This window comes from Felis catus, chromosome A2 (assembly GCF_018350175.1).
Source record: "Felis catus isolate Fca126 chromosome A2, F.catus_Fca126_mat1.0, whole genome shotgun sequence".
In the NCBI taxonomy this organism is placed as follows: Eukaryota; Metazoa; Chordata; class Mammalia; order Carnivora; family Felidae; genus Felis; species Felis catus.
Genome location: NC_058369.1, coordinates 153,469,817 through 153,494,880, shown reverse-complemented (window position 1 = coordinate 153,494,880; position 25,064 = coordinate 153,469,817). Strand labels below are relative to the sequence as shown.

The following is a 25,064-nucleotide window of genomic DNA, read 5'->3' as shown; positions in this document are numbered from 1 at the left end:
TGGTATAGGGAGAAGTCTGGAGGAGTAGAGCTTTGAATTACTGTATTATATCAATTCTAGGATGCGTGTTTTCCTCTATGTTTTGACATCTCTGAAAGTGAGATGTGTCTTACGGTGGCATGTTAGATTTCAATTTGCAGCACTGTTTTTGTTTCAGTAGACATAAAATAATGGTACTTAAAAGTCAACAGAACCTTGAATTTGATGAAAAACAGTATAAACCATTTAAAATATAGATCTAGCAGGGTTTCAATTAGTGATTGACCTACATGTTGTAATAAGAATCTTGGGCATAAAATATCCTTTATATATATGCCATTGCGTTTCATTCTTGGACCTATGAGGAAAAAACATATTGAAGGGGAATCCTGAATTTGATGATCATGTTACTGGGTTTTGGCTGGAACACACATGAGGTTTGGATGAAGTTGCCTCTTTCTTAAATGACAGTGAGGAATCCTTGCCAATGTTGGTAAATGCATCTTGCTTTCAAGATTTCAGAAGTTGTTATTGTCATTTGCTTTCTAGTGAATCCTTTCAATATCCTGGGCATTAATTTCCTGGGAAGACGGCTGAGTCTTTCTATCACCATGGGATGTACAGCCTTATTCTTCCTTCTTCTCAACATTTGCACATCAAGGTATTTTCTCTCTGGTTGCTTCAGAACAATCTAGTTTTATGCAGTGGCTTTAAGTTGGAGTTTCTTGACCCATAGTGTTCATTGGGGGAAAGAACCTTTCATGAGCAGAGTAGTGAATAGGCTGCTGGTCTGACTGGAATGGCCTTTCTGTTCCATGCCACCCCCACTTCCCTCTTCCACAGACCCAGCCCTCTATCAGCTATTCCAGGATATAGGTGCTAGTGCTGGTGCAATCATTGCACCCACCTGGATACTTAGGATCTTTATGCAAAGCTTCCTGGAATCTCAGGACTGTAATTGTTTACCAAATTTCCTGGACCATTATTAAGATACTCAGGGAAACAGGTAATATACCTGTGACATAAAAACTTATTTCACTATTAATTTGCAATCCTTAAATGTCCTCAATTATAGTATGTATCGTTCTGCGAACTGCATTGGTTTTGGAGGGTGGTGGCAGAAGATGTGCTAATCTGGGATTGGGGGGCAAGCTGGAATTGCCTACTTCGGGGAGGGGGGACAGGAAGTTGGGTTAAAGGTTGGAGTCAGGCATTTACTTGAGGACCCCACAATCAGGCCAGTTGAGAAGCAGTACCTCCTGGGACTTGGTTATCTGTAGGCATGGGTTAACACCTGTAATGCTCAGTTATGTAATGTGAGCACTTGTCAGTGCCATGGAAGGCCCTCCATACTGCCTTTCCTAACTTCTCTGACATCTTGTTTCCTAGTGCTGGCCTGATTGGCTTCCTGTTCATGCTGAGGGCTTTGGTGGCAGCCAACTTCAACACCATCTATATTTACACTGCTGAGGTCAGTTGTTGGGAGGGGCTTGGGTACACCAAGGCATGCAAGGTGAGCTACTGAGGGTCTCTGTCCACAGATAATGCATCCTAGCTTCTTTTGACTTTGAATGATTTTCTAAAAATACCTCCTAAAAATGATACCAGGAGGTTTATTTGATAGCTTCCTCTGCTCCATAAAGTCTAGTGCAAGCCAGTCTCTAAGAAAAAATTTAAGACTTGCCTTTCTTGTGACACATGTAAAAAACAACTTATTGTCCTAGTACTATGCTATTTTTCATCCATCTGTTACTTGAAACATGTAGCTTAAGTTTGAATAAAATAGAAATAGCTTAAATTTGAATATGATATTCTTTATGAATTTATTAAATTAATACATCTATTTTATGCAAGGTACTACCTAAAGAAGCTTGAGAATTTCCTCATAAACACCCATACTGAAGAGCTAGTATTCCTAGAAATAAACGATATCTGAACAGGAAATTCAACTGTATTTTAACTGGTGTTGTCCTTCATTGAGCTAGAGAAAATTGCACTACAGGAACTGGTAAAGCTGTGCTCATTTTCTTTTCTGTCTTTCCAAGTTTTTATTTAAATTCCAGTTAGTTAACATACAGTGTAAAAATAGTTTCAGGTATATAATATAGTGATTCAACACCTCAATACATCACCCATTGTTCATCCCAACAAGTGCACTCCTTAATCCCTATCATCTATTTCACCCACCCCCCCCCCCCACCTCCCATCTGTAACCATCAGTTTGTTCTCTATAGTTAACAGTCTATTTTTTGGTTTGCCTCTCTCTCTTTGCTCATTTGCTCTGTTAAATTCTATGTAAGAATGAAATCATACAGAATTTGTTTTTCTGATGGACTTATTTCACTTAAGCATAATACTCTGTATCTCCATCCATGTCGTTGCAAATGACAAGATTTCAGTCTTTTCTATGGCTGAGTATTATCCCATTGTGTGTGTGTGTATATATATATATATATATATATATATATATATATATATATATATATACAATTGTGTATATATATATATATATATATACACACACACCATATTGTGTGTGTATATATATACAATTGTGTGTATATATATATATATATATATATACACACACACACACACCATATCTTCTTTATCTCCTTCAGTCAGTGGACATTTGGGTTTTTTCCATAACTTGGCTACTGTTGATAGCACTGCTATAAACATTGGGATGCATGTGCCCCTTTAAATCAATATTTTTGTATTCTCTGAATAAGTACCTAGTAGTGCAATTGCTGGATCATAGGGAAGTTCTATTTTTAACTTTTTGAGGAACTTCCATATTGTTTTGTACAGTGGCTACATCAGTTTGCTGGGTTTTGGCTTCATTTCTTGTTCTTTTTCTAGTTCCTTTAGGTGTAAGTTTAGGTTGTTTGAGATTTTTCTTGCTTTTTGATGTAGCCCTGTATTGCCATATACTTCTCTCCAACGACCACTTTACTGCATCCCAAAGACTTTGGACCATTGTGTTTTTATATTCATTTGGTGTCGTGTATTTTTGTTTTTTCTTTGATTTCCTTGTGGACCCATTCATTCTTTAGTAGCATGTTGTTTAATTTCTGTGTATTTATGGTGTTTCCAAATTTCTTCTTCCAGTTTCATGGTGTTGTGATCATAAAATTTGCATGTCAGGATCTCAATCTTTTTGTATTGTTGAGGCCTGATTTGTGACCAGTATGTGATCTCTTCTGGAGAATGATCCGTGTGCACTTGAAAAGAATGTGTATTGTGCTGCTCTAGGATGAAATATTTTGAATCTGGTCCGGTATGTCATTCAAAGCCATTGTTTCCTTGTTGATTTTCTGCTTAGGTGATCTGTCCGTTCATGTAAGTGTGGTGTTGAAGTCTGCTACTATTATTGTGTTATTATCAACACGCTCCTTGATATTTGTTATTGTTTTATATATTTGGGTGCTTCCACTTTTGTGGGCATAAATATTTACAACTGTTAGATCTTCTTGTTGGATTGTCCCATTTTTTTATGATATAGTACCCTTCATCTCTTGTTATAGTCTTTGGTTTAAAATCTAGTTAGTGTGAAATAAATATTGCTACTCCATCTTTCTTTTGATATCCATTTGTATGATAAATGTTTACCCCTCACTTTGAATCCACAGGTATCTTGAGGTCTAAAATGAGTCTCTTATAGAAGGTTTATAGATGGGTCTAGTTTTTTTTTTTTTTATCCATTCTGACACCATATGTATTTTTTTTAAGTTTATTTGTTTTTGAGGGAGACCAAGACAGTATGAGTAGGGAAGGATCAGAGAGAGAGGAGACAGAGAATCCCAGGCAGGCTGTGTGCTGCCAGCACAGAGTCTGGCTTGGGGCCTGAACTCAAGAAACCATGAGATCATGACCTTATCCAAAACCAAGATTCAGAAGCTTAACCAACTGAGCCACCTAGGCACCACTGACACCCTGTGTCTTTTGATTAGAGTCTTTAGTCCATTTACATTCAGCGGAATTGTTGATATGCATTTAGTGCCATTTTATTACTTGTATTATGGTTGTTTCTGGGGTTTTCTCTGTTCCTGTCTTGTCTTTGTCACTTTTGGTCTCTCCTTTTCACTCAAATAGTCCCCTTTAATATTTCTTTCAGGGCTGGTTTAGTGGTCACAAAGTCCTTTAGTTTTTGTTTGTCTGGGAAACTCTTTATCTCTTTTTCTATTCTGAATGATAGCCTTGCTGGATAGTGTATTCTTGGCAGCAAATTTTTCCATTCAGCACTTTGAATATATCATGCTACTCCCTTCTGGCTTGCCAGGTTTCTATGGAGAGATCTGCAGCTAGCTTTATGGGTCTTTCATTGTAAGCTAGGAACTTCTTTTGTCTTGCTGCTTTTTAAGATTTTTTCTTTAACACTCTATTTTGCAAATTTAACTGCAATATGTCTTGGTATTGGCCTGCTTTTGTTGATTTTTTTTTCACATCTGACAGATACATAGTGTGTTTTATTGAAAGAAACTAAAACCTCAAAATGTTCTCTGAAACAAATTGGTTAATCAGTCCCCACCTTTTTGCTTCTTCATGATCAGGAATCCTGCTGTTAATAAAGCTTCTATCTTCTTATGATTGCCTTCATGTTCCTTTTCATCAGGTTTTTTCCTTTCCTGTCTAAACAAAGAATGAATGTGTATATAGTCTTGATGGGAGAGAGTCAAAGTCAGGATTTTGTCCCATGGCCAAGAGAAAGCTCCAAAATATTGTCTCCAAGGTCGTATGTCATCTAAAATCATGGACATGTAATAATAAAAATGATGATATTGTTGGCTAACATTTATTAAAGTCCTATTATAGGTGGTAAATTAATGTGCCTCTTTCTTTCTTTTTAGCCTTAGTTATCCCTTTACTTACTAATGCACCTAAGAAATGTTTACTGAATCACCTTAGATAGATGTTTGATTAGATTCATTCATTTATTGATACCTTCTCCCCATATGTTGGGGGTACAGCAGTGAACATAAAATATCCCTATTCTCAAAAAACTTAGATTCTAGTGGGGTGGGGGACAGACAATACGCAAATCTACTTGTCAGGTAATAAGTGCTGTAAGGAAAAAAAAACAAAAAGAGGGAAAAAAACAATAGTGATAGAAGCAGAGTAGGAAGCATTATTTTAAAAGTTTATAAGGGTGGTCAGAGGAGAATTACAAAGTTTTGTTTTGACGTTTTGGAATTGTTAAAGTTTCCTTTAGCAATTCCAGAATTTGGACTCTAACTTGTTAAAGCTCTCTTGACATGCATTTGCACAGCTTCAGAGATGTACCTGGAGAAGGCAAATAATCTAAAGAAGCATGAGCATATGACCCTAGAGGTTACTTTGCCCTTAACTTGTAAAACAACATTTGTAGCCAGTCTAATGTCAATCAGCAAAGGTTGACAGATGATTCATCCGTGTTCATACCATTGTTGGTCCCTGTTATTGTTTTTCTCCTCACATTTTATTTATGTATTTATGCATTTATGTATTTATGTATTTATTTATTTATTTTAAAAATTTATAGCCAAGTTAGCATATGATGCAACAATGATTTCAGGAATAGATTCCTTAATGCCCCTTACCCATTTAGCCCATCCCCCCTCCTACAACCCCTCCAGCAACCCTCTGTTCTCTATCTTTAAGAATCTCTTATGTTTTGTCCTTCTCCCTGTTTTTATATTATTTTTGTTTCCCTTACCGTATGTTCATCTGTTTTGTCTCTTAAAGTCCTCATATGAGTGAAGACATATGATATTTGTCTTTCTCTAATTTCACTTAGCATAATACCCTCTGGTTCCATCCACGTAGTTGCAAATGGCAAGATTTCATTCTTTTTGATTGCCAAGTAATACTCCATTGTATATGTATACCACATCTTCTTTATCCATTCATCCATGGCTGGACATTTGGGCTCTTTCCATACTTTGGCTATTGTTGATAGTACTGCTATAAACATGGGGGTGCATGTGTCCCTTCAAAACAGCACACCTGTATCCCGTGGATAAATGCCTACTAGTGCAATTGCTGGGCCGTAGGGTATTTTTTAATTTTTTGAGGAACCTCTATACTGTTTTCCAGAGTGGCTGCATCATTTTGCATTCCCACCAGCAGTGTAAAAGAGATCCTCATTCTCTACATCCTTGCCAACATCTGTTGTTGCCTGAGTTGTTAATGTTAGCCATTCTGACAGGTATGAGGTGACATCTCATTGTGGTTTTGATTAGTATTTCCCTGATGATGAGTGATGTTGAACATTTTTTCACGTGTCGGTTGGCCATCTGGATGTCTTCTTTGGAGAAGTGTCTAGTCATGTCTTTTGTCCATTTCTTCACTGGATTATTTGTTTTTTGGGTGTTGAGTTTGATAAGTTCTTTATAGATTTTGGACTAACTATCTGATATGCCGTTTGCAAATATCTTCTCCCATTCTGTCAGTTGCCTTTTAGTTTTACTGATTGTTTCCTTTGCTGTGCAGAAGCTTTTTATCACTATGAGATCCCAATAGTTCATTTTTGCTTTTGTTTCCCTTGCCTCGGGAGATGTGTTGAGTAAGAAGTTGCTGCAATGTGTTTGTTGATTTTGACAGGAGTTCTCTGTGCCTCCTGGGTCTGGATGTCTTTTTCCTTCCTCAGGTGAGGGAAGTTTTCAGCTATTTCCTCAAATAAATTTTCAGTCTCTTGTTCTCTCTTCTTCTGGGACTCCTATACTAGGAATGTTATTATGTTTGATGGAGTCACTGAGTTCACTAAGTCTATTCTTGTGTTTCATAATTCTTCTTTCTGTCCATTTTGTTCAACTTCATTGTTTTCAATTTTTTCTTCTGTGTCACTTACTCCTTCCTCTGCTTTTTCCATCCTTGAGTTCTTGCATCCAGTCGGTTCCCAGTATCAATTATGGCATTTTTCATCTCTGATTCTTCTTTAATTCTTGTATCTCTGTGGTAATGGCCTCCCTTAAGTCTTCCATTCTTTTCTCAAGCCCAGTGACTATCCTTAGAATCATTGCTAAATTCTTCATCAGGCATGTTACCTATATCTGTTTCACTTAGATATCTGGCCATGACCTTATCTTATTGTTTCATTTGGGATAAATTCCTCCATCTTGGCATTTTTGTCCAAATCTCTGCCTTCCTCTGTGCATTAGAAAGGCCTGTTATCCTTCCTGTTGTTCAGAGTAATGGCTTTGTGAAGAAGAGGTCATATGGTGTCCAGGCCTGGTGCTTAAGTAAGTGAGTGACTCTGGTGTTTGTTGTGTGCACTCTGCTGTTGTGTTTTGGTTGCTCTGTCCCTCAGGCCAGTCATCTGGAGAGGCTCTGCTTGCCTGGAGAGGCTCTGCTTGCCTGCTATGGGCAGTGTTTGGACCTTTGCCAGAATGTGGTGAGTTTAACTAGCTGTGCTCTGGTCTGCTTGTTAAATGAGACCTGATGCTGCTTCACTAGAACTGAAGCCTTGAAAAACTCCCTGGTTGGGAGATGTGGTGTGGATGGGGATTTGTGCTAGTCTTCTGGGAGGACCCTGCCACCCTAGGACTGAGGTACACTTACCCAAGGAGGGCAGTACAGGCAGAGTGCAGGGGGAAGCTATGTTCATTTTCATCTCAGGAAATGCAAAAGTCTGTTTGTTCAGATTATAGATATGGCATGTCAAAACCATTAAAGCCACAGTGAAGAATACTCTTTTCTCCCCATACAGATAAAAATAGGAAACTGGCGTATTTGACATGAGTAATACAGTGTGTTTCTAAAGTTATATTTGAAATATTCAACTTAACGTATTTTGGGGCAAATTGATTTAAAAGGTCATTTCTGAGTGATCTTTGTGATACTTGTTGTCTAAAAAAATCAAAGGTATATACCTGAAGATGATTATTTTCTATTATCCCACCCAGAATTGTCAAAACATGAAGGTCATTTCTGAGTAATCTTTGTGATACTTGTTGTCTAAAAAAATCAAAAGTACATACCTGAAGATGATTATCTTCTATTATCCCACCCAGAATTGTCAAAACATGTAAAAAAGACTTTATTTTCATTGCTCTGATATCGTTACCATGTATCTGAATCTATTATTTTTAGTTATTTTCAGCCTCATTTTCCAGAAAAAGAAAAAAGCTTCCAAAAAAGGCACTCAACTCCTAGACCTTCTCTTACAAAAACGGTGGTTTCAGCTAGGCCAGAAAGCTTCTTGATTTTGTATTTGACAGATGCTACTTAACAAAATGTGACTGAGGAAAGGGGCTATGTGCTTTGCTTTAGTGAATGAAATAAAAACTACTGGTATTGTATAGCTTTGAGAGAAAATTCTCGAGTTTTGAAAAACCATTCTTAGATTAAGTATTCTCCCTATAATGTGTTAAATACCATTTGCTTACTTTTGCCAGTTCCTATAAGAATTTGGAATTAATAAAGTCCAGATTAATGAAGTTTTATTACAAATGTAATAAAGTTGCATCAAAAAAGTAGATTATGCCATAAGATTCTTTTTTTCTTTTAAGTATGTTCCATGCCCAACATGGGGCTTGAACTCAGATCCCTGAGATTAAGAGTTGTGTGCTCTACTCATTGAGCCAGCCAGGGGCCCCAGGACATAAAATTCTGCAACAAGAATGTGATGAATGGTATAGCATGTACCTGGCACACTGGTCAAGTCTTTTCACTGTATCTGTATTAAAGGTTTCACTGAATCATTATTTGGGGAGGATTTTCTTTCCCTTCAGTAGAACCACTTTATTTTTTATTTATTTATTAAAACAATTTTTTTTTTTTAATGTTTGACAGAGAGATAGAGCATGAGTGGGGGAGGGGCAGAGAGAGAGGGAGACACAGAATCCGAAACAGGCTCCAGGCTCTGAGCAGTCAGCACAGAGCCGGACGCGGGGCTCAAACTCACCGCGAGATCATGACCTGAGTCGAAGTCGGACGCTCAACGGACTGAGTCACCCAGGCACCCCACTTATTTATTTTTTAAATGTTTATTTGAGAGAGAGGGAGAGTGCAAGCAGGGAAGGGACAGAGAGAGAGCGAAACACAGAATCCGAAGCAGGCTCCAGGCTCTGAGCTGTCAGCACAGAGCCTGATGTGGGGCTCGAACTCACAGACCGCGAGATCATGACCTGAGTGAAGTCGGACATTTAACCGACTGAGCCACCCCAGCACCCCATTAGTAGAAACACTTTATACATTTATAGCTTTAAAATGGAAACCTGTTTGATTCCAAAGCTTACCTTTTTGAAATTATACTTGGAATATTCAATTAAACATATTTTGGAATTTGGTCATTTAAAGGATAATTGCTAAGTGTTTATCGTTTCTCTAATATTTAAGAATGCAAAGTTGTATGCCTGAGAACACACATGTCCTGTATCTCATATCCTATATATCTGTATAGAATATCTGGTATTTGAGGGGCATCTGGGTGGCTCAGTCAGTTAAGTGTCCAACTCTTTAATTTTGGCTCAGGTCATGATCTCACCATTGTGAGAACAAGCCCCACAGTGGGTTCCATACTGAGTGTGGAGTCTCCTTAAGATTCTCTCTCCCTCTCTCTCTGCCTCTCCTTTGCTCATGAGCACATACTTTCTCTCAAAACAAAACAAAAAACAAAAAAAGAAAAGAAAAAAAAAGTCTTGTATTTGATATATACCAAAGCTTGGCAAGGGGAGGAAGGGAAGGGGACTTGGGAAGGAAAAAGTCCAAGCTAACTGATGCTTCTTATGCTTCTCTCTCCAGGTCTATCCCACAACGATGCGCGCTTTGGGGATGGGGACCAGTGGCTCCCTGTGTCGCATTGGTGCAATGGTGGCACCATTTATATCCCAGGTACAGTCCAGGAGTTTTTGTAGGGGGGCGGGGGAAGAAGTCTAAAGTAGATGGGGAAAGATGTATTCCACGTCCTTTCAAGTTAAGGGTGTAATCAAGGATTTCTGTTTACTTAATGATTTTTCTTGAGTTGCTGTTTTCCCATTGTTTGGTGAATATGGGTTAGGGAGAGAGGCTAAGTAAAAGCTTCCAGGCTTGTAGCTGGTCAACAAACTGTATTTCATCTCATGCAGGGTTTGAATTTTGTGGGGCATTGTTGTGGGAAGATAGAAAAGAAATGGAGGATGCTAGGAGCTTGAGCAGTTGAATGACAGTTGGTTTGAGCCCTGACCCTATTCTGGGGCACAACTGAAAAACAGACTATAGAAGTGCCTGGAGGCATTTGTGGGCAGCATAAGTCTAGTGCTAGGGCAAACCTAGTGCAGACTGGGATAAAAATCCAAAGGTGGCCTGGAATCATGGATGGACCCTTGTTTGAGGAAGGATATAGGCAGATATGGTGCTACACATGGTAATGTTTCTTCAGAGGGCTAAACAGCTGGCTCATCTGCACTGGTCCTTCTCTTTTGGCCACAGAAATGGAAATCCACCCAAGCTGACTGCAGCAAAAAGACAGGAGTGAGGCTAGGCCCTGGGAGAGTCTGATCCAGGCAGCGGTGGTAACAGGGACTCAGGCCCTCTCCTCCTCATGTCCGTCTGGGCCCATAGTCACTCCTTTGCCTTTCTGAGCATTCAGGATTTACCCCACTCTCCCTGAAGACCAGTACTATGCTTGCCTGTGTACAAGGTCATCCCATGAATCTCAAACGTAGACCCTTAGATCCAGCCACTGATGCACTCTCTCTGCATCCATAAAAAGGGACTGTCCCTAGTCAAGTCTGGTCAGATGTTCATACTTGAGCTAAATCAGTTGTGACCAGGAGTCAAGGTTACCTACAAATGCAGCTGGGGGAAATGCAGTTTTCAAAGAAAGGAGGTTGTTGCGGGCTGAGCAGTCTGTCTCGTGTATTTGCTATAAAATTGTTTGTGTGTTTTTAGCTATTTTGGGAGTGCTTTTTCCACTCATCTTAAGGAAAAATGAGGGCAGCTTTTGTCTAGTGATTTTCAAAGTTCTGTTATACTGACGACTTCACAATTTTCAGAAAAGAACATAGTGGTGAAACACAGAAGTAAATTATTAATCCTCTTTCTGGATGATCAGGCCAAGGTATAGTTTATTTTCCAAGCTTTCATTAGAAATTGAGTCTGTTTTTCAACCACTTGAAAGAGGTTTTCTGGGTATTTGTGGGTATTTACCCTAGAGACCACATGGCTTTTAGTGGTTTTGTGGACCAGGAAAGATTGCCTACTGGGACTGAGTCTTCTGGGGCCATAAGGCTCTGGTCTGCTTAGCGTCCTGCAGCCAGAGGGTCACAACTTTTTATAGTTAAGTCACTCGTCTCTATATCTGCCCCCCTCATTTGTAAAATAAAGATCAATGATAACACCTACCACATAGATTTGTTTTGAGCATCAAATGAGATTAACACATGGAAAGCACTATGACACATAGTAAATAATTAATGCTACCTAATAGTAACAATGATCACTAATAAGGCCAAAATGCTAAATATTCAAACAAATGTTTCTCAATCACAAAAATACTTTTAAGTCCAGTATTTCAATCACGATACAATTGCAATGTTTTGCTTTCTTAACAGATCTGGAATGGGAAGTTAGAATCCACTCCTAGGATATGTGCCTGCATTTGGGGTGGGGTGAGCTGCTTCCAGTGAGGTCTTCGTGTCGCTCTAATGAGCTCATAATCCGTCAGCCTTCCCTTGGACGTGGTTCTCAAACTTCAGTGTGTGTCAGAATTACGAGTAACTTGGTAACAAGAAGATTGCTAGATTCCGGCCAGAGATAGATGCTGGTCTGTGGGACCACTACAGTAGTTGTAACAAGTCCCCAGAGCAAAGTTGATGGGATTGGTCTCTGGACCGCCTGCTGAGAAGCACGGCCATCAACAGGGAAAATACCAACCAGGAGACAAGCTTTACTTGCACTTAATTCTTCCTCTTCCCCCTTCCCTTTTCACTCCCCTCACTCTTGCCTCCTCCTCTTCCTCCTCCTGTTGCTCCTCACTTAGGAACCTCTTGTAATGACCCCCTCAACAAGCTGACTCCAAAATTATTGTCTGCAAATTCTAGAAACAGTTTGGCAGCTGGCAAAAAAAAAAAAAAAAAAAAAAAAAAAAAAGACTCAACTAGCTACCATCTATATCTGACAGAATTGAGACTTATTTTATTCCAACTCAACACCCCATCACCACTTACTACACACTTGGCTCTATGCCTGGCATTGTTCTAGTTTTATTTATTTGTAGCAGTAAATAAGTCAGACAAGTTTCCAGTGGTGGGGCTGGAGCTGGCCTGCCCTGGCTTGTGAAAGTGAACTGTTAAGTTTTCAGGAAATTTTACAAGCTGGTTGTGGTCACGGTGGACCTTGAAATTACCCTTGGTGGTAGTGTAGTATGGAAATTAGCATATGGTAGCCGTGGGACTTTTCCAGGGAAAGCCTACTGTTTAAACACTTGGCAGAACACCCACCGCAAGATTCTTGCTCTCGAGAGGCTTCCTTTCAAGTTGGGAATTTACAAATATGAAATAATTATGATAATTTCAGATGATATAAGTGCTGTGGAGGTAATTTGATAATCGAAGGGGTGGCAGGCAAAATCTCTCGGGGAAGGTGACAATGGAGTTGAAACCTGGAATATGAGAAGTTGACAACTTACAAAGAGAAATAGCATTTCAAGTAGGATGCCTGGTGGTGCAAGGGCCTGGAGATGCGGCCGAGACTGGGGTGTTCCAGGAACAGAAAATAGCTGTGCTGAGTTAAGGGGAGAGATGTGCAGGGAGACAAAGTGCCTGACAGGCATATTGAGGAGTTGGGATTTTTTCTGAGGAGTAGTGGGAAATAATTGAAGGGTTTTAAGCAGGGAGGTGACATGATGAATTTTGCGTTAGGTTGAGTTGAGTTGATTTTTGTGTATGATTTAAGATAGTGGTCTAGGGACACCTGCTTGGGATCCTGTCTCTCCCTGTTTCCCTGCCCCTCCCCTGTTCACCCAGGGGAAAATAAATAAATAAACATTCTCTCTGAAAATAAATAAACATTAAAGATTTTGGCTTAGGTATCAGGGTAATGCTGGCCTTGTAAAATGAGTTTGGAAGTGTTCCCTCTTATATGTTTTGAAGGAATTTGAGAAGGATTGGTATTGATTCTTTAAATGTTTGGCAGAATTTACCAGTGTAGCCAATGGTCTTGGACTTGGGTTTGTTGGGAATTTTTTGATTACTGATTTAATCTCCTTACTAGTAATTTACCTGTTCAGATTTTCTATTTTTTTTTAAGGTTTATTTATTTATATTCAGAAAGAGAGAGCATGAGCAGGAGAGGGGCAGAGAGAGGATCCCAAGCAGGATCCATGTTGGATCCATGTTGGATCCAAGAGGATCCATGTTGTCAGCACAGAGACTAATATGAGGCTTGATCTCATGAACCGTGACATCATGACCTCAGCTGAAATGAAGAGTCAGGTGCTTAACTGACTGAGCCACCCAGGCACACCCACATTTTCTATTTCTTCATGATTCAGTCTTAGTAGATGGTATATTTCTGGGAATTTGTCCATTTCTTCTAAGTTGTCCAATTTGTTGGTATAATTGTTCATAATAGTCTGTTATGATCCTTTGTATTTCTGTGGCATTAGTTGTAACATTTTCTCTTTCATTTCTGATTTGAGTCCTCTCTCTTCTTGGTGAGTCTAGCTGAAGGATTGTCTTTTTTTTTTTTTTTTTTTTTTTACCAAAATAGCTCTTAGTTTTATTGATCTTTTCTATTGTCTCTTTAGTGTCCATTTATTTCCACTTTGATCATTGTTATTTCCTACATTCTATTTTTTTTTAATGTGTATTTATTTTTGAGAGAGAGTGGGGAGACAGAGACAGAGTGAGAGAGAGAGAGTGAGAGTGGGGAGAAGCAGAGAGAGAGGGACACAGAGCCTGAAGCAGGTTCTAGGCTCTGAGCTCAGCACAGACCCCAATATGGGGCTCGAACTCACGAACTGAGAGATCATGACCTGAGCCGAAGTCAGACTCTTAACTGATCGAGCCCCAATTTCCTACCTTTTATTAACTTTAGGCTTCATTTGTTCTTTTTCTAGGTCCTTGTGGTATAAAGTTAAGTTTTTTAGTTGAGATCTTTATTTCCTCAAATAGGCTTTATCACTAGGAACTTCCCTCTTAGAATGGGTTTTTATGTATCCATAAGTTTTAGTATGTTGTATTTCTATTTTCATTTATCTCACGGTATTTTTTTATTTCTCCTTTGATTTCTTCTTTGACTCCTTGGCTGTTCAGCAACGTGTTGTTCAATTTCAACATAATTGTGAGTTTTCCAGTTTCTTCTTGTAATTAATTTTTGTTTCATACTACTGGGGCAAAGGGTACTTGATAGGACTTCAGTCTTCTTAAATTTATTAAGACTTGTTTTGTGATCTAACACATTTATTATCTATCCTGGAGAACATTCCATGTATCCTTGAGAAAAAGGTGTATTCTGTTGCTTTTGGATGGAATCTGTATATATGATGAGTCCATCTGGTCTAACATGTCATTTAAGACCAATGTTTCCAGGGGCGCCTGGGTGGCGCAGTCGGTTAAGCGTCCGACTTCAGCCAGGTCACGATCTCGTGGTCCATGGGTTCGAGCCCCGCATCAGGCTCTGGGCTGATGGCTCAGAGCCTGGAGCCTGTTTCCGATTCTGTGTCTCCCTCTCTCTCTGCCCCTCCCCCGTTCATGCTCTGTCTCTCTCTGTCCCAAAAAAAAAAAAAAAAAAAAAAGTTGGAAAAAAAAAAAGTTTAAGACCAATGTTTCCTTATTGATTTTCTGGTTGGACAATCTATCCATCGATCAAGGTGTGGTATTAAAGTCTCGTATTATTGCTACTTATTCCTCCCTTTGGTGTGTTAGTATTTGCTTTGTATATTTAGGTGCCTCTCTGTTGGGTACATAAATATAAGTGCTATGTCATTTTTGTTGAATCGATCCCGTTATCATTTTGTATTGCCTTTGTCTTTCACAGTCTTTGTCTTAAAGGCTATTTTGTCTGATAAAATATAGGTACCTCAGCTTTCTTTTTGTTTCTATTTGCATGGAATATAATTTTGCATCCCTTTGCTTTGAGTCTGTTTACATTTTTACATCTGAAGTAAGTCTCTTATACACAACATTGAGATGGGTCTTGTTTTTGTAGCCATGCAGCCACTCTGTGCCTTCTGATTAAAGTATTTAGTCCTAACTTAAAGTAATTATTGATACGTATGCACTTACTACCATTTTGTTCATTGTTTTCTGGCTTTGTTCTTCTTCTTCTTCTCTTGCTTTCCCTTTGTGACTTGATCATTTTCTGTAGAGGTTTGCTTGGATTCTTAATCTTTTGTGTATCTACTCTAGGTTATTGCTTTGTGGTAACCACGAGGCTTATGTAAGACCTTGTATAGATACAACAGTATTTTAAGTTGATGACAGTTTAAGTTTGAACTCATTTGTAGGCATTCATTTTTTTTACTTACCCATTTTATGTTTTTGATGTCACACAACATCTTTTTGAGTATCCATTCACAGATTAGTGGAGGGTTTTTTTTGCTACTTTATGGGGTGGGGCAGAGGGAAAGTGTGAAGCTGGTACTGCTTCTCTTGAGAGTGTAGTCAGCCCCTAAATGTATGTGGAAGTCTGCCCCTCAGGCCACACCTTGAAGATAAATGAATCGGCCTCTTTACAGAAAGACTGGTTGTGTGTTTGCTGTGTTTCAATCGGCCGTGCCTGTGCTGTGCTCTGGGTGGGGTCAGAGGGCAGGCAGCCAGTTGGCAACTGTTTCTGTCTGTTGCGGTCTTATGGGACCAATGAATAGAAGTTCTGCTGGCCACCAGAACCAGATGACCAAGGGGTGCCCCTGGGTGGCAGCCACCAAAACTGGGGCAGACATATGTTTAAGCTCCTTTCCGGGAGATGCTGGTGACCTGGAGTGAGCCAGAGGGAGAAGATGGCACTCACCCTCTGAAGGGTCTGGGGAGGATTACACTTGGCCCCTAAATGTGTATGTAGTTAGATACCTGACCACAGGCTACAGCTATGAAGATCAGCTAATTGGCCTCTTTTCCAGAAATCCAGACAGACAGAGTTTCTGTGTGCTGGCTTTCCACTGCTGTCTCCTGTAGTGTAGCTGGTTACAGTACAGGAACTGTTTGCTTGTTATATTCCTGTGGACCCATAAACTTTAGCCCTGCTGGCCATCGGAGACAGGTGATCAGATGTCTCCTGGGCAATAGCCACAAAAACTAGGGCACCAGACATGTGCACGAGCTCCTTCCTTGGAGATACCAGAGATCTGGAGCAAGGTCGAGGGAGGATGTAAAGCTGGCAACTGCTGGCCTCCATATTTGGAGAATATTTCAGTAAATTCCTCGTTGTGTGTTCAAGTAGATGCTTGCCTATCAGGGTGAGGGTGATGCTTTAAGAGAAGAAAATAGGCCTCTTTCACAAAAAGACTGGATGTGTTTCAGTGTGTTGCCTCTGTACCCTGGGTGGGGGTGTGGGAGGGTGGCAGTTGGTGGGGGAGGGAGAGAGGGGACAGGTGGGAGGGAAGGGTAGGTAGCCAGGTGAGTTCATGTGAGCCCTTTAAGAACTGTTTCTCAGTTTGATGTGGCTGAGTGGATCTCATGGATACAAGCCCATTCATTGGCTTTCAAAGCTAGATGTTGTGGGGGCTCATCTCTCAGGCACAGGTCTTAAAAGTTGGCATGCCAGATGTGGGATTCAAACCCTTAGCTCCTCAGGGAGAAGCTTGGAGTTCTAAGTTCCCTCCTGATTGTGGTAGCTGCACCAGGGGTGGGGTTTATGGCAAGATTGTGTCTCAGCCTCTCCTACTGTTTTGATGTGGATTTTTTTCTTGTTTCCCTTACGCTTAGGAGTTGCTCGGCTAGTTTTTGTGTTTCTTTCAGAGGAAATGGTTTTCTATTTAGCTGTAGATTCAGTCTGTCCACAGAGGAGGTACTTTCAGGATCCTCCTATGTTGCCATCTTGAATGGGAACTTTTTAGGTTGATAACAACATACATTTTGTAGTCTGCTTTTTGTATGCAACAATACATTGCAGACATTTTTTTCATATGAATAAAAGTCAAGCTCTCTGTTGATGCTGAAAAATAGACCCTTGTATGCATATTCCAAAAGTAAATTTCCAATTACTTTATTGGTTCTATATTGTTAAAGGTCTAGACTATTGAATATTTTTCTATCATAAATAACAGTAATGAGCGTCCTCGTGCTTGCATTTTTATCTAACTTTGGGATTATCTCTTTAGGATAAATTCCTAGGAATTGGAATGGTAAGTAGGTCAAGGGGTCTGCTCATTTTCCATTTTGACACATTGTGCTAAAACTCTCCTTGGGAATGTTGCACTGGTAAGGTCTTGCTGCTTCACAGATTTGCCAACTGGGTTTGTCAGTCTTTGTCATATTTGCTAGTCTCACTGGCAATAAATGATCTTTGTTATTATATTTAGCATTTCTTTGACGAGTAATGAAACTGAATGTTCTTTGCGCATTTTAATTGGGTATTTTATCTTTTTAGCTTGTCCATTCAGGGTCCTTCCCATTTTCCAATTCAGTTTTAAATCCTTGATTGGTGAGTCCTTCATACATGAAGGATTTTAACCATTTTTCCGGCATATTGTAAACATTTGTCCCAATTTTCCATTTGTTTTTCATTCTTATTTATGTTCTCCTTGCTTTGTACAGAAACTGTAAGTTCACAAATTTATCAGTATTTTCTTTACAACTTCTGTGTTCTGTGATTAGGATTGTGAAAATACACATCTCCTTGCCTGTAGTCTGTGGACTTGTTTTGGGGGAGAGGATTCATAAGCATTTTATTGAAGTATAGCATGCATATAAAAGTGTTTAAAAGCATCCCTGGTTCCAATCGAGAAATCCCTGACTTGTCCTCTCCCAGGCCATTGGGATACGGCAGTAGGAGGCCTAATGCAGCAAACAGCTTTATGATTCCCTAGATGGAAGGCCAGTGGTCCCTACACACTTGATTTAATAACCTATTTTTTACTCCTGGATTAGAAATGTCTATTTACTTACATTTCCACAATTTCTTGGTCTATTTCTAGCCTATTTTAGTCCATTAATCTGTCTGGTTTCGTCATTGTCATATTCTTATTAGTTGAATATTTATAGTACATTTTCAAAACTGGCTGCCTAGGCCCCACCTAATTGTTCTTTTTTCTCAGATAAACCTCAGAATCATTTAATTACAATGTGCCTCCCTTGCCTGTCCAAATCCTATTAAGATTTTAATGATTAATTCATTAAATGTATCCATTAATTTAGGAAAAAATGGACTTTTCTTCCCCCTTGGTATTATCTTCCTAAGAGCAGAGTTTGTGTCAATTTGTTCAATGTTTGTTCTATGCTGTTCCTTGCTGACACGTTAGTGTTTCTTCAAAGAGCTCCTGCATATCTTGTTAAATTTATTCTTAGGCATTTTAAGGCTTTTCATTGTTATTGTGAATAGATTATTTGCTTTCATTATAAATTCTAGTCTTGCATTCTAAGTTATTTGTATTTGGAAAAGCTGTTGATTTGCAAACAGCCAGCTCACTGAATGCATTCAAGATGGTTTTTTCATTCGAGCCTCTTGAGTTTTTCAAATTTATAATCGCATCTGTATTGTGATTCTAGTCTATCCCTCCAGATGGAATGCTTCCAGTCAACATTTATTTAAAAAATTTTTTTTAAATGTTTATTTATAATTGAGAGACAGAGCACAAGCGGGGGAGGGTCAGAGAGAGAGGGAGACAAAATCTGAAGCAAGCTCCAGGCTCTGAGCTATCAGCACAGAGCCTGATGCAGGGCTCAAACTCACATGCCATGGGATCATGACCTGAACTGAAGTTGGATGCTTAACCGACTGAGCCATCCAGATGCCCCTCAAGTCAACATTTAATGTACTTACGATTCCATAGCTTACAAACGGTAAACTCACCCCCATTGACTTTCTTTCCTTCTCTTTCCAGCCAAACTACTTGAATGGGTTCCTTTCCTACACTGTCCTCACTTCCTTTCCCCACTCATTCCCTTGCCCCCCAAACCTGCTGCAGCCATCCCTACTCCACCAAAATGATTCTTGATGGTGTCTCTGATGATGACCATGTCTCTAAATTCAAACTTTGTTTTAATCTCCCATCACATTTGACTTCTCCCTCACTGTAAACACTGATGGCTACCTCTTCCCTTGGCATCCATCACCTGGCACACTTTGGGTTTTCTCCTGCATCTCCAGCTGTTCCTTCTCAACTTGTGATTGATCTTCCTCTGCTTTTTCTCTATTGTTGAGGATTCTCGGTGCTCAATTTTAGACCCTCATCTTTTTATAATCTATCTCCATGTAGGTGATTTCACCCATTTTTATGATTTTAGTTACCAGTCATTTGCTCATGGATCCCAACTTTGTATCTCTGGACTAGGTCTTTCTTCTGAACTCCGGATTCATGAATGTAATCACCCCCTGGGCATTTCCACTCAAATGTCTCAAAATCATACTCAGGATATCTTTCCCAAACCCATTCCTCTTACACAGTCCCCATCAGTGAATGTTGTCACTTTCCAACCTGGTCTTCACTCCCTTCACCCTCCCCAACTATTCAATCCCCAACCATGTGGATTTAGCCTGCTAGTAGATCCTGCATAATTCACCTTCCCTCCTTTTTCACCACCTGCACCACTCTGGTTCAAACTACCCTCACCTCACTGGGCTGCCAAGAGAGCATCCGGACTATTCTGCAAGCTCTTACTCTCCTTCAACTTCCTCTCCTCCCTGTATCCATGTTGATCTGTGTTCTTTTGTTTATAATCCTTTATTGTCTTGCCCTTCCTCTTAGACGAAGACCCAGATCCTCAACTTGGTTTACAAGACTCCACCACTAAGGCTCCCAACCTTGTGCTCATACCCATTTACCTAGCTATAAGCAATCTGGTGTTGGTAGTTGATTACCACAGTTACCGCCTTCTGGGATTCTCTCACTTGCTATTCCCATGGACTGGAAACCCTCTCCCTTTCCACCCTGTCTCCACTTCCAGTAATCTAGGATTCTCTGCTCAGAAAAGCCCTCCCTGATGCCTTAAATTAAGTCTGGTCTCTCTGCTGTGAGCTTTTATGACCCCTTGAAATTTTCCTTCAGATTATCAGATTATAATTGCTGATTTGTTTTGCCAGTCTATTCAAAATCTCTCTCTTCCAACACTTTAAGCCCTGTGAGGACAATATGGGCTTGTTTTACTATCTTTTGTATTTCTAGCTCCTCCAGTACCTGGCATGTAGTAGGCATCAAAACATTTTTTGAGGGGCACACCTGGGTGGCTTAGTTGGTTGAGCGTCCTACTCTCGGCTCAGGTCATGATCTCACAGTTCATGGGTTGGAGCCCTGCATCGGGCGCTGTGTTGGCAGCTCAGAGCCTGGAGACTGCTTCCAATTCTGTGTCTCCCTCTCTCTCTGCCTGTCCCCACTTGCACTCTGTCAAAAAAGAATACAAGTTAAAAAATTTTTTTTGAATGTTTTAATATAGAAAATGCATTTATTTTTTATTATTTAAGTAATCTCTATACCCAACATGGGGTTTGAACTCATGACCCCAATATCAAGAGTCACATGCTCCTCTGAGCCAGCCAGGTGCTCCTGAATTTATTTTTTATATTGATTTTGTATCCAACTATTTTACTGAAATAGTTTCAGTCTTTGGGAAAGCTGATGCTAACAGAGAATTCAATGTGCAAGAGACTTGTTGGGGAACACCTGGCAGGGCAAATGAGGGAGGGAGCAGGAGTGGGTGGGGAGAGCTTCCACACCGTGGTGCAGGGGATAGCAGCGAGGGTCCACTTAGCCAGTGTTTTGTTAGTGAACCACTAGGTTTTATTTACTGGTACTTATTTACAATTTTTGAATCAATACACTTGAGAGGGCAGTTGGGGTTTTGTGTGTATGTATTTTATTTTTGTTAGGTTTTATAGTCATTGTCTTCCTGGTTTCATTAAAAAAAAGGAAATTGGAAGAATAGGAGGGAAGGGGTGATGGGCTACCAGCAGTTATCAAATGTTGTAACTTGTCTATGTACATGTGTACATATATGTGAGTATATATGTTCCTAGGCTCATATATAAACACACATACACAAACTCTCCATCTATCTACACATATATCTACATATTGCAAAATTTTAAATTTTTATGTAGTCAATTTACCAAGTATTTTCACTTCTAGAGTTAATGTTTTGTATCATGTTTATTTGGCCTTCATCATTCATGCATTATTTCTAAAAATATTTCCAATATACTACCAGTTTAACAGCTTTCAGTGTTTTCATCTAAAACATTAAATTCTTTGATCTTTTCACAATTTATTTCTGCTTCAGGCCTGAGGTAAGAATTCAGCTTTAAAAATCAACAAAACAATGGCTAGCTAGTTGCTCCTGGGGCCACTAATCATCCTTTTGTCTGGCTATTCTCAGTTGATTTACCATGACTCCATTGTTGGAAACCCCCGCTTCCATACTGGATTCTATTTTGGCACCAGTATCACACTGCTCATGGTTAGAACGTTATTACCACTTAGGCTGGTGACTTCCCTCAGATTCTCTCACTTGCATTTGTTCTCAGAAATTTCCAGATTTTCCTTGCATGTTAATTGTTTCCAATAAATCTTAGGGTCAATTTTTTCCCCTAAATTGACTAAAAAAAAAAAAAAAAAAATCCTACTGGAATTTGGATTGAGAATCCATTAGAATTATAGATGACTTTGAGAAGTATACTTTCACAATTTTCTAAGAACTAGATTTACTCAATTTTACATATTCTTTAGTTACAATTTTCTTCATATACGTCCTACACATTTCTTATTTATTCCTATTTTTTTATTTTTTGTCCCTATTAGTTGTGTCTCACACATTTAATATTCTTTGTTGTTTTTATTTTTGAGATTTGACCCATGGATTAGAAGTGGAGATTTTGCTGTTATATTTCTGTTATTTCAGTTTGATACCCTTTTAGTCAGAACACATTCTAGGATTTTAAATCTTTTAGGTTCATTTTATGCCGCAGAACATGGTCTATCTTGGTGAATGTTTCAGGGGCAGTAGAAAAGAATACGTACTTTGCTGCTGTTGGGTAAGGTGTCCTGTAAATGTCAGTTATACCCTGTTGGTTGTTGGTGTCATGAAGTTCTTCTATAGCCTCCATTTTCTGCCTAGTAGTTCTATCAGTTGTTGAGGGAGGACAGTCTTGAAGTTTCCAACTGTATGTGGATCTATCTAGATCTCCATTCAGTTTTTACTGAATATATTTTGAAGCTTTTTGGTACGTAAACCTTCAAAATTGTTGCCTCATTGACTAAACCTTTTATCACTGTGTAATGTCCCTCTTTGTTCCTGTTCTGGGCTGGATTTTAGAAGTAGAGATGAATAGATCTTTCTTTTTGATACAGTACATCAAAGGGGGGCCTGGAAATCCACATTGTAACAGAATTCTCAAATTATTTTTATAATCAGGCATTAGGGTTCTTGGTTACAAACAAGAGAAATTGACTTTAGGCAGAAAGGAACTTACTGGAAGACTATCCACTCACATCTAGTAGGTGGCTAGAGCCCTGTTAGGAAGCCCAGCATGGTTTCTCTGTAGGGAAGCTAAAAACAAAACAAAACAAAACAAAACCCCCCAAACCCAAAATGCAGTTGCCTCTGGTCCTAGCTAGGAGAGCAGTTAGGTTTTGCAACTTCAGGCAGCCCTGGGTTAATGGATGTAGGAAATGGTAATGTTACTAGCTAGTAACACAGCATGATCTCAGCCAAAGGTTGTGTACAAATTGGTAGAAATTCATTCTGAATGTGGAAAAATGAACACCAGTTTTGTCACACATGAAACATCATGAACATACATAGACATGTCATCTTTCCAGACACTACAGATTACATCTCCAAAACCTTTTTCCCTAATTCATCCTGTCAGAACTGAAGGGGACAAGTGGATGTTTGGCAGAGGGAGTTCTGCATAAAATGAACTAGAGGTTGAGCAAACTAAACTGGTATGAGAGTGTGGGAAAACCACATCTTTTTACCTTCCCTAGGTACTGGTTTGCTCTGGAGATGCGGGAGGAGTGGGTGCAGCGAGGTCTGACCTGGCCAGTACATGCTTATGTCAGTCCCCGCTCACAGAATCACACAAAATGCCTGCAGTAGCTGGGCCCAAATAAATAACTCACCTGAGGCGTCGGGAAGGCACAATTTATAGAATGGCTACAAAAGACATTCATTCATGTCTGTGGAGAGATGATTTCCCCTTTGACATAAAAAAAAATCAGCTGACAAGTGACTGGGACACAATAAATGGAGTCATTCCTTGTGACTTGCAGGTTCTTATGAGCGCATCCTTCCTGGGGGCCCTGTGTCTTTTCTCATCAGTCTGCATTGTATGTGCCATTTCTGCCTTTACTCTCCCCATTGAGACCAAAGGACGAGCTCTACAGGTAAGTGATGCAGAAATCTCTTAAGTATTCTCAGCTACCACCTTTTGACCAAAGGAAATGACCTTGGAGCATGGAAATTCTTTGAAGTAGACATGACATCCAAGTGTGTACTGACACAATGGTGTTGAGTAAAAAGCCTGAGTATCCAGTTGGCTTGCATGTAACTTTGAGCAGCACTGAAGCTAGAGTAACCAATTATTCACTCCAAACCTTTGCTAAACTCTTCAAAGACGATAGTGTGGTGTGATTTTCCCTGAATAATGTCTGTATTCCACTAAAATAACAACTATAAAACTACCATTGCCATTACCAGGTACACAAAGGTAAATGCGAGTCTCTTAATTCATTATAAGTTTATTAAGAAATCATCTATTACTAGTTTCTAGTGTCTGACAGCTGAGGATGAATGGAGAAGCCTTTTTATTAAATGTATTGATCTACTAAATCACTTCTTATTCCAGCAAATTAAATGAAGTCCTGCAAACCAATGTCTACCGGAGAAGAAAAATGCATTTTGTGTTTACAAAGAGCTGTGGCACAGTTTTAAAGACCTGGTTTAATTTCTGTATGCTACTTGGTAATTAAGACACTGATTATGTATTTCTGAAAAATAAGGCACATGAGGATGAGGTGGGTTAATTTTATATTCCTGTCTTTTTTGGGAGACTACAGAGAACTTTTGTAAAAATATACTTCAAAGATGGGAAAGGTAGGTCTATGGGAGATGGGCAGGGGGAAGTAAAGTTTCTCAGAGCAAGTGCATATATACTTGATATTCTCCCATGAGGTTTATAGCAAAAGTTGGACTGAAATTTTGTAGCTAAGGCATGAACTTGGGGTTGTATCACTAAGCCTTTCACAACAGTCACCAACTTCACGGCAAAAACGAGCATTTAAATTGCCTCCATCTTGATGAAAGTTGCTTATTTATAAAATATGCTTAAATGAGTATGAGTCTTGTATATACTGGGAATACACTATTTTTTCCCATTCTATTTGTATTCTAATTTCATTACTTTATGGGAGAATCTTTGATTCCCATGAGATTTAAAAAAATGAAAGTGCAGCAAGCTCTCTGACATCATGTCACCATTTGCCCTTTGTTAAGCAAATGCTTTCACGCAGGACATCACACCTGTGCATATCACTTTAGTAGGTTAAGTATGGTGTGGAAAGAAAACGCCGAAGGCTTTTACATTTAGATTCTTTGATTGCTATTCAGGCTTACTGTGGACACCTATAAAACTGGGGACCCTAATGGCTTGGCTCATCAATTCCTCCTATCCCCCCTCTGCAGGGGAAAAAAGAACTCACTGCAACTAGAATCAAGTATCACTGTATTACTAAACTATGACAGGGTTTATACCCCTGCTTCCATAAGGGTGCAAGTCACCCCTATTTGAACAAGAGGCACAAATAGCTTAAAGTCAGGAAACTTTTCCTGTCAAGGGCCAGACAGTATTTAAGACTCTGTGAGCTAAACATGGTCTCTCTCACACACCCCCAACACTCCACTAGCCTTAAAAAATGCAAAGGGGTGCCTGGGTGGTTCAGTCGGTTAAATGTCCAACTCAATTTCAGCTCAGGTCATGATCTCACAGTTCGTGAGTTTGAGCCCCACACTGGGCTCTGCACTGACGGTGTG

At 39.5% G+C, this 25,064-nt stretch overlaps 1 protein-coding gene across 4 annotated transcripts in view; it reads left to right on the top strand.

Moving 5' to 3' along the window:
- The window catches only part of SVOPL (SVOP like), a 92,818-nt gene extending 68,141 nt beyond the window's left edge, over positions 1-24,677 (top strand). For 2 of the 4 annotated variants that reach the window (XM_045052814.1, XM_045052813.1), the window contains 4 exons: positions 529-640; positions 1,369-1,450; positions 9,703-9,792; positions 23,306-23,814. In XM_045052814.1, the coding sequence (XP_044908749.1) occupies positions 529-640; positions 1,369-1,450; positions 9,703-9,792; positions 23,306-23,443 (422 nt within the window). In that variant the 3' untranslated portion in view covers positions 23,444-23,814. Of the gene's footprint in view, positions 1-528; positions 641-1,368; positions 1,451-9,702; positions 9,793-23,305; positions 23,819-23,880 lie in introns of those variants that run through there. The other 2 variants (XM_023250606.2, XM_045052815.1) reach the window with 2 other exon arrangements.
- The last annotated feature ends 387 nt before the right edge of the window (positions 24,678-25,064 follow it).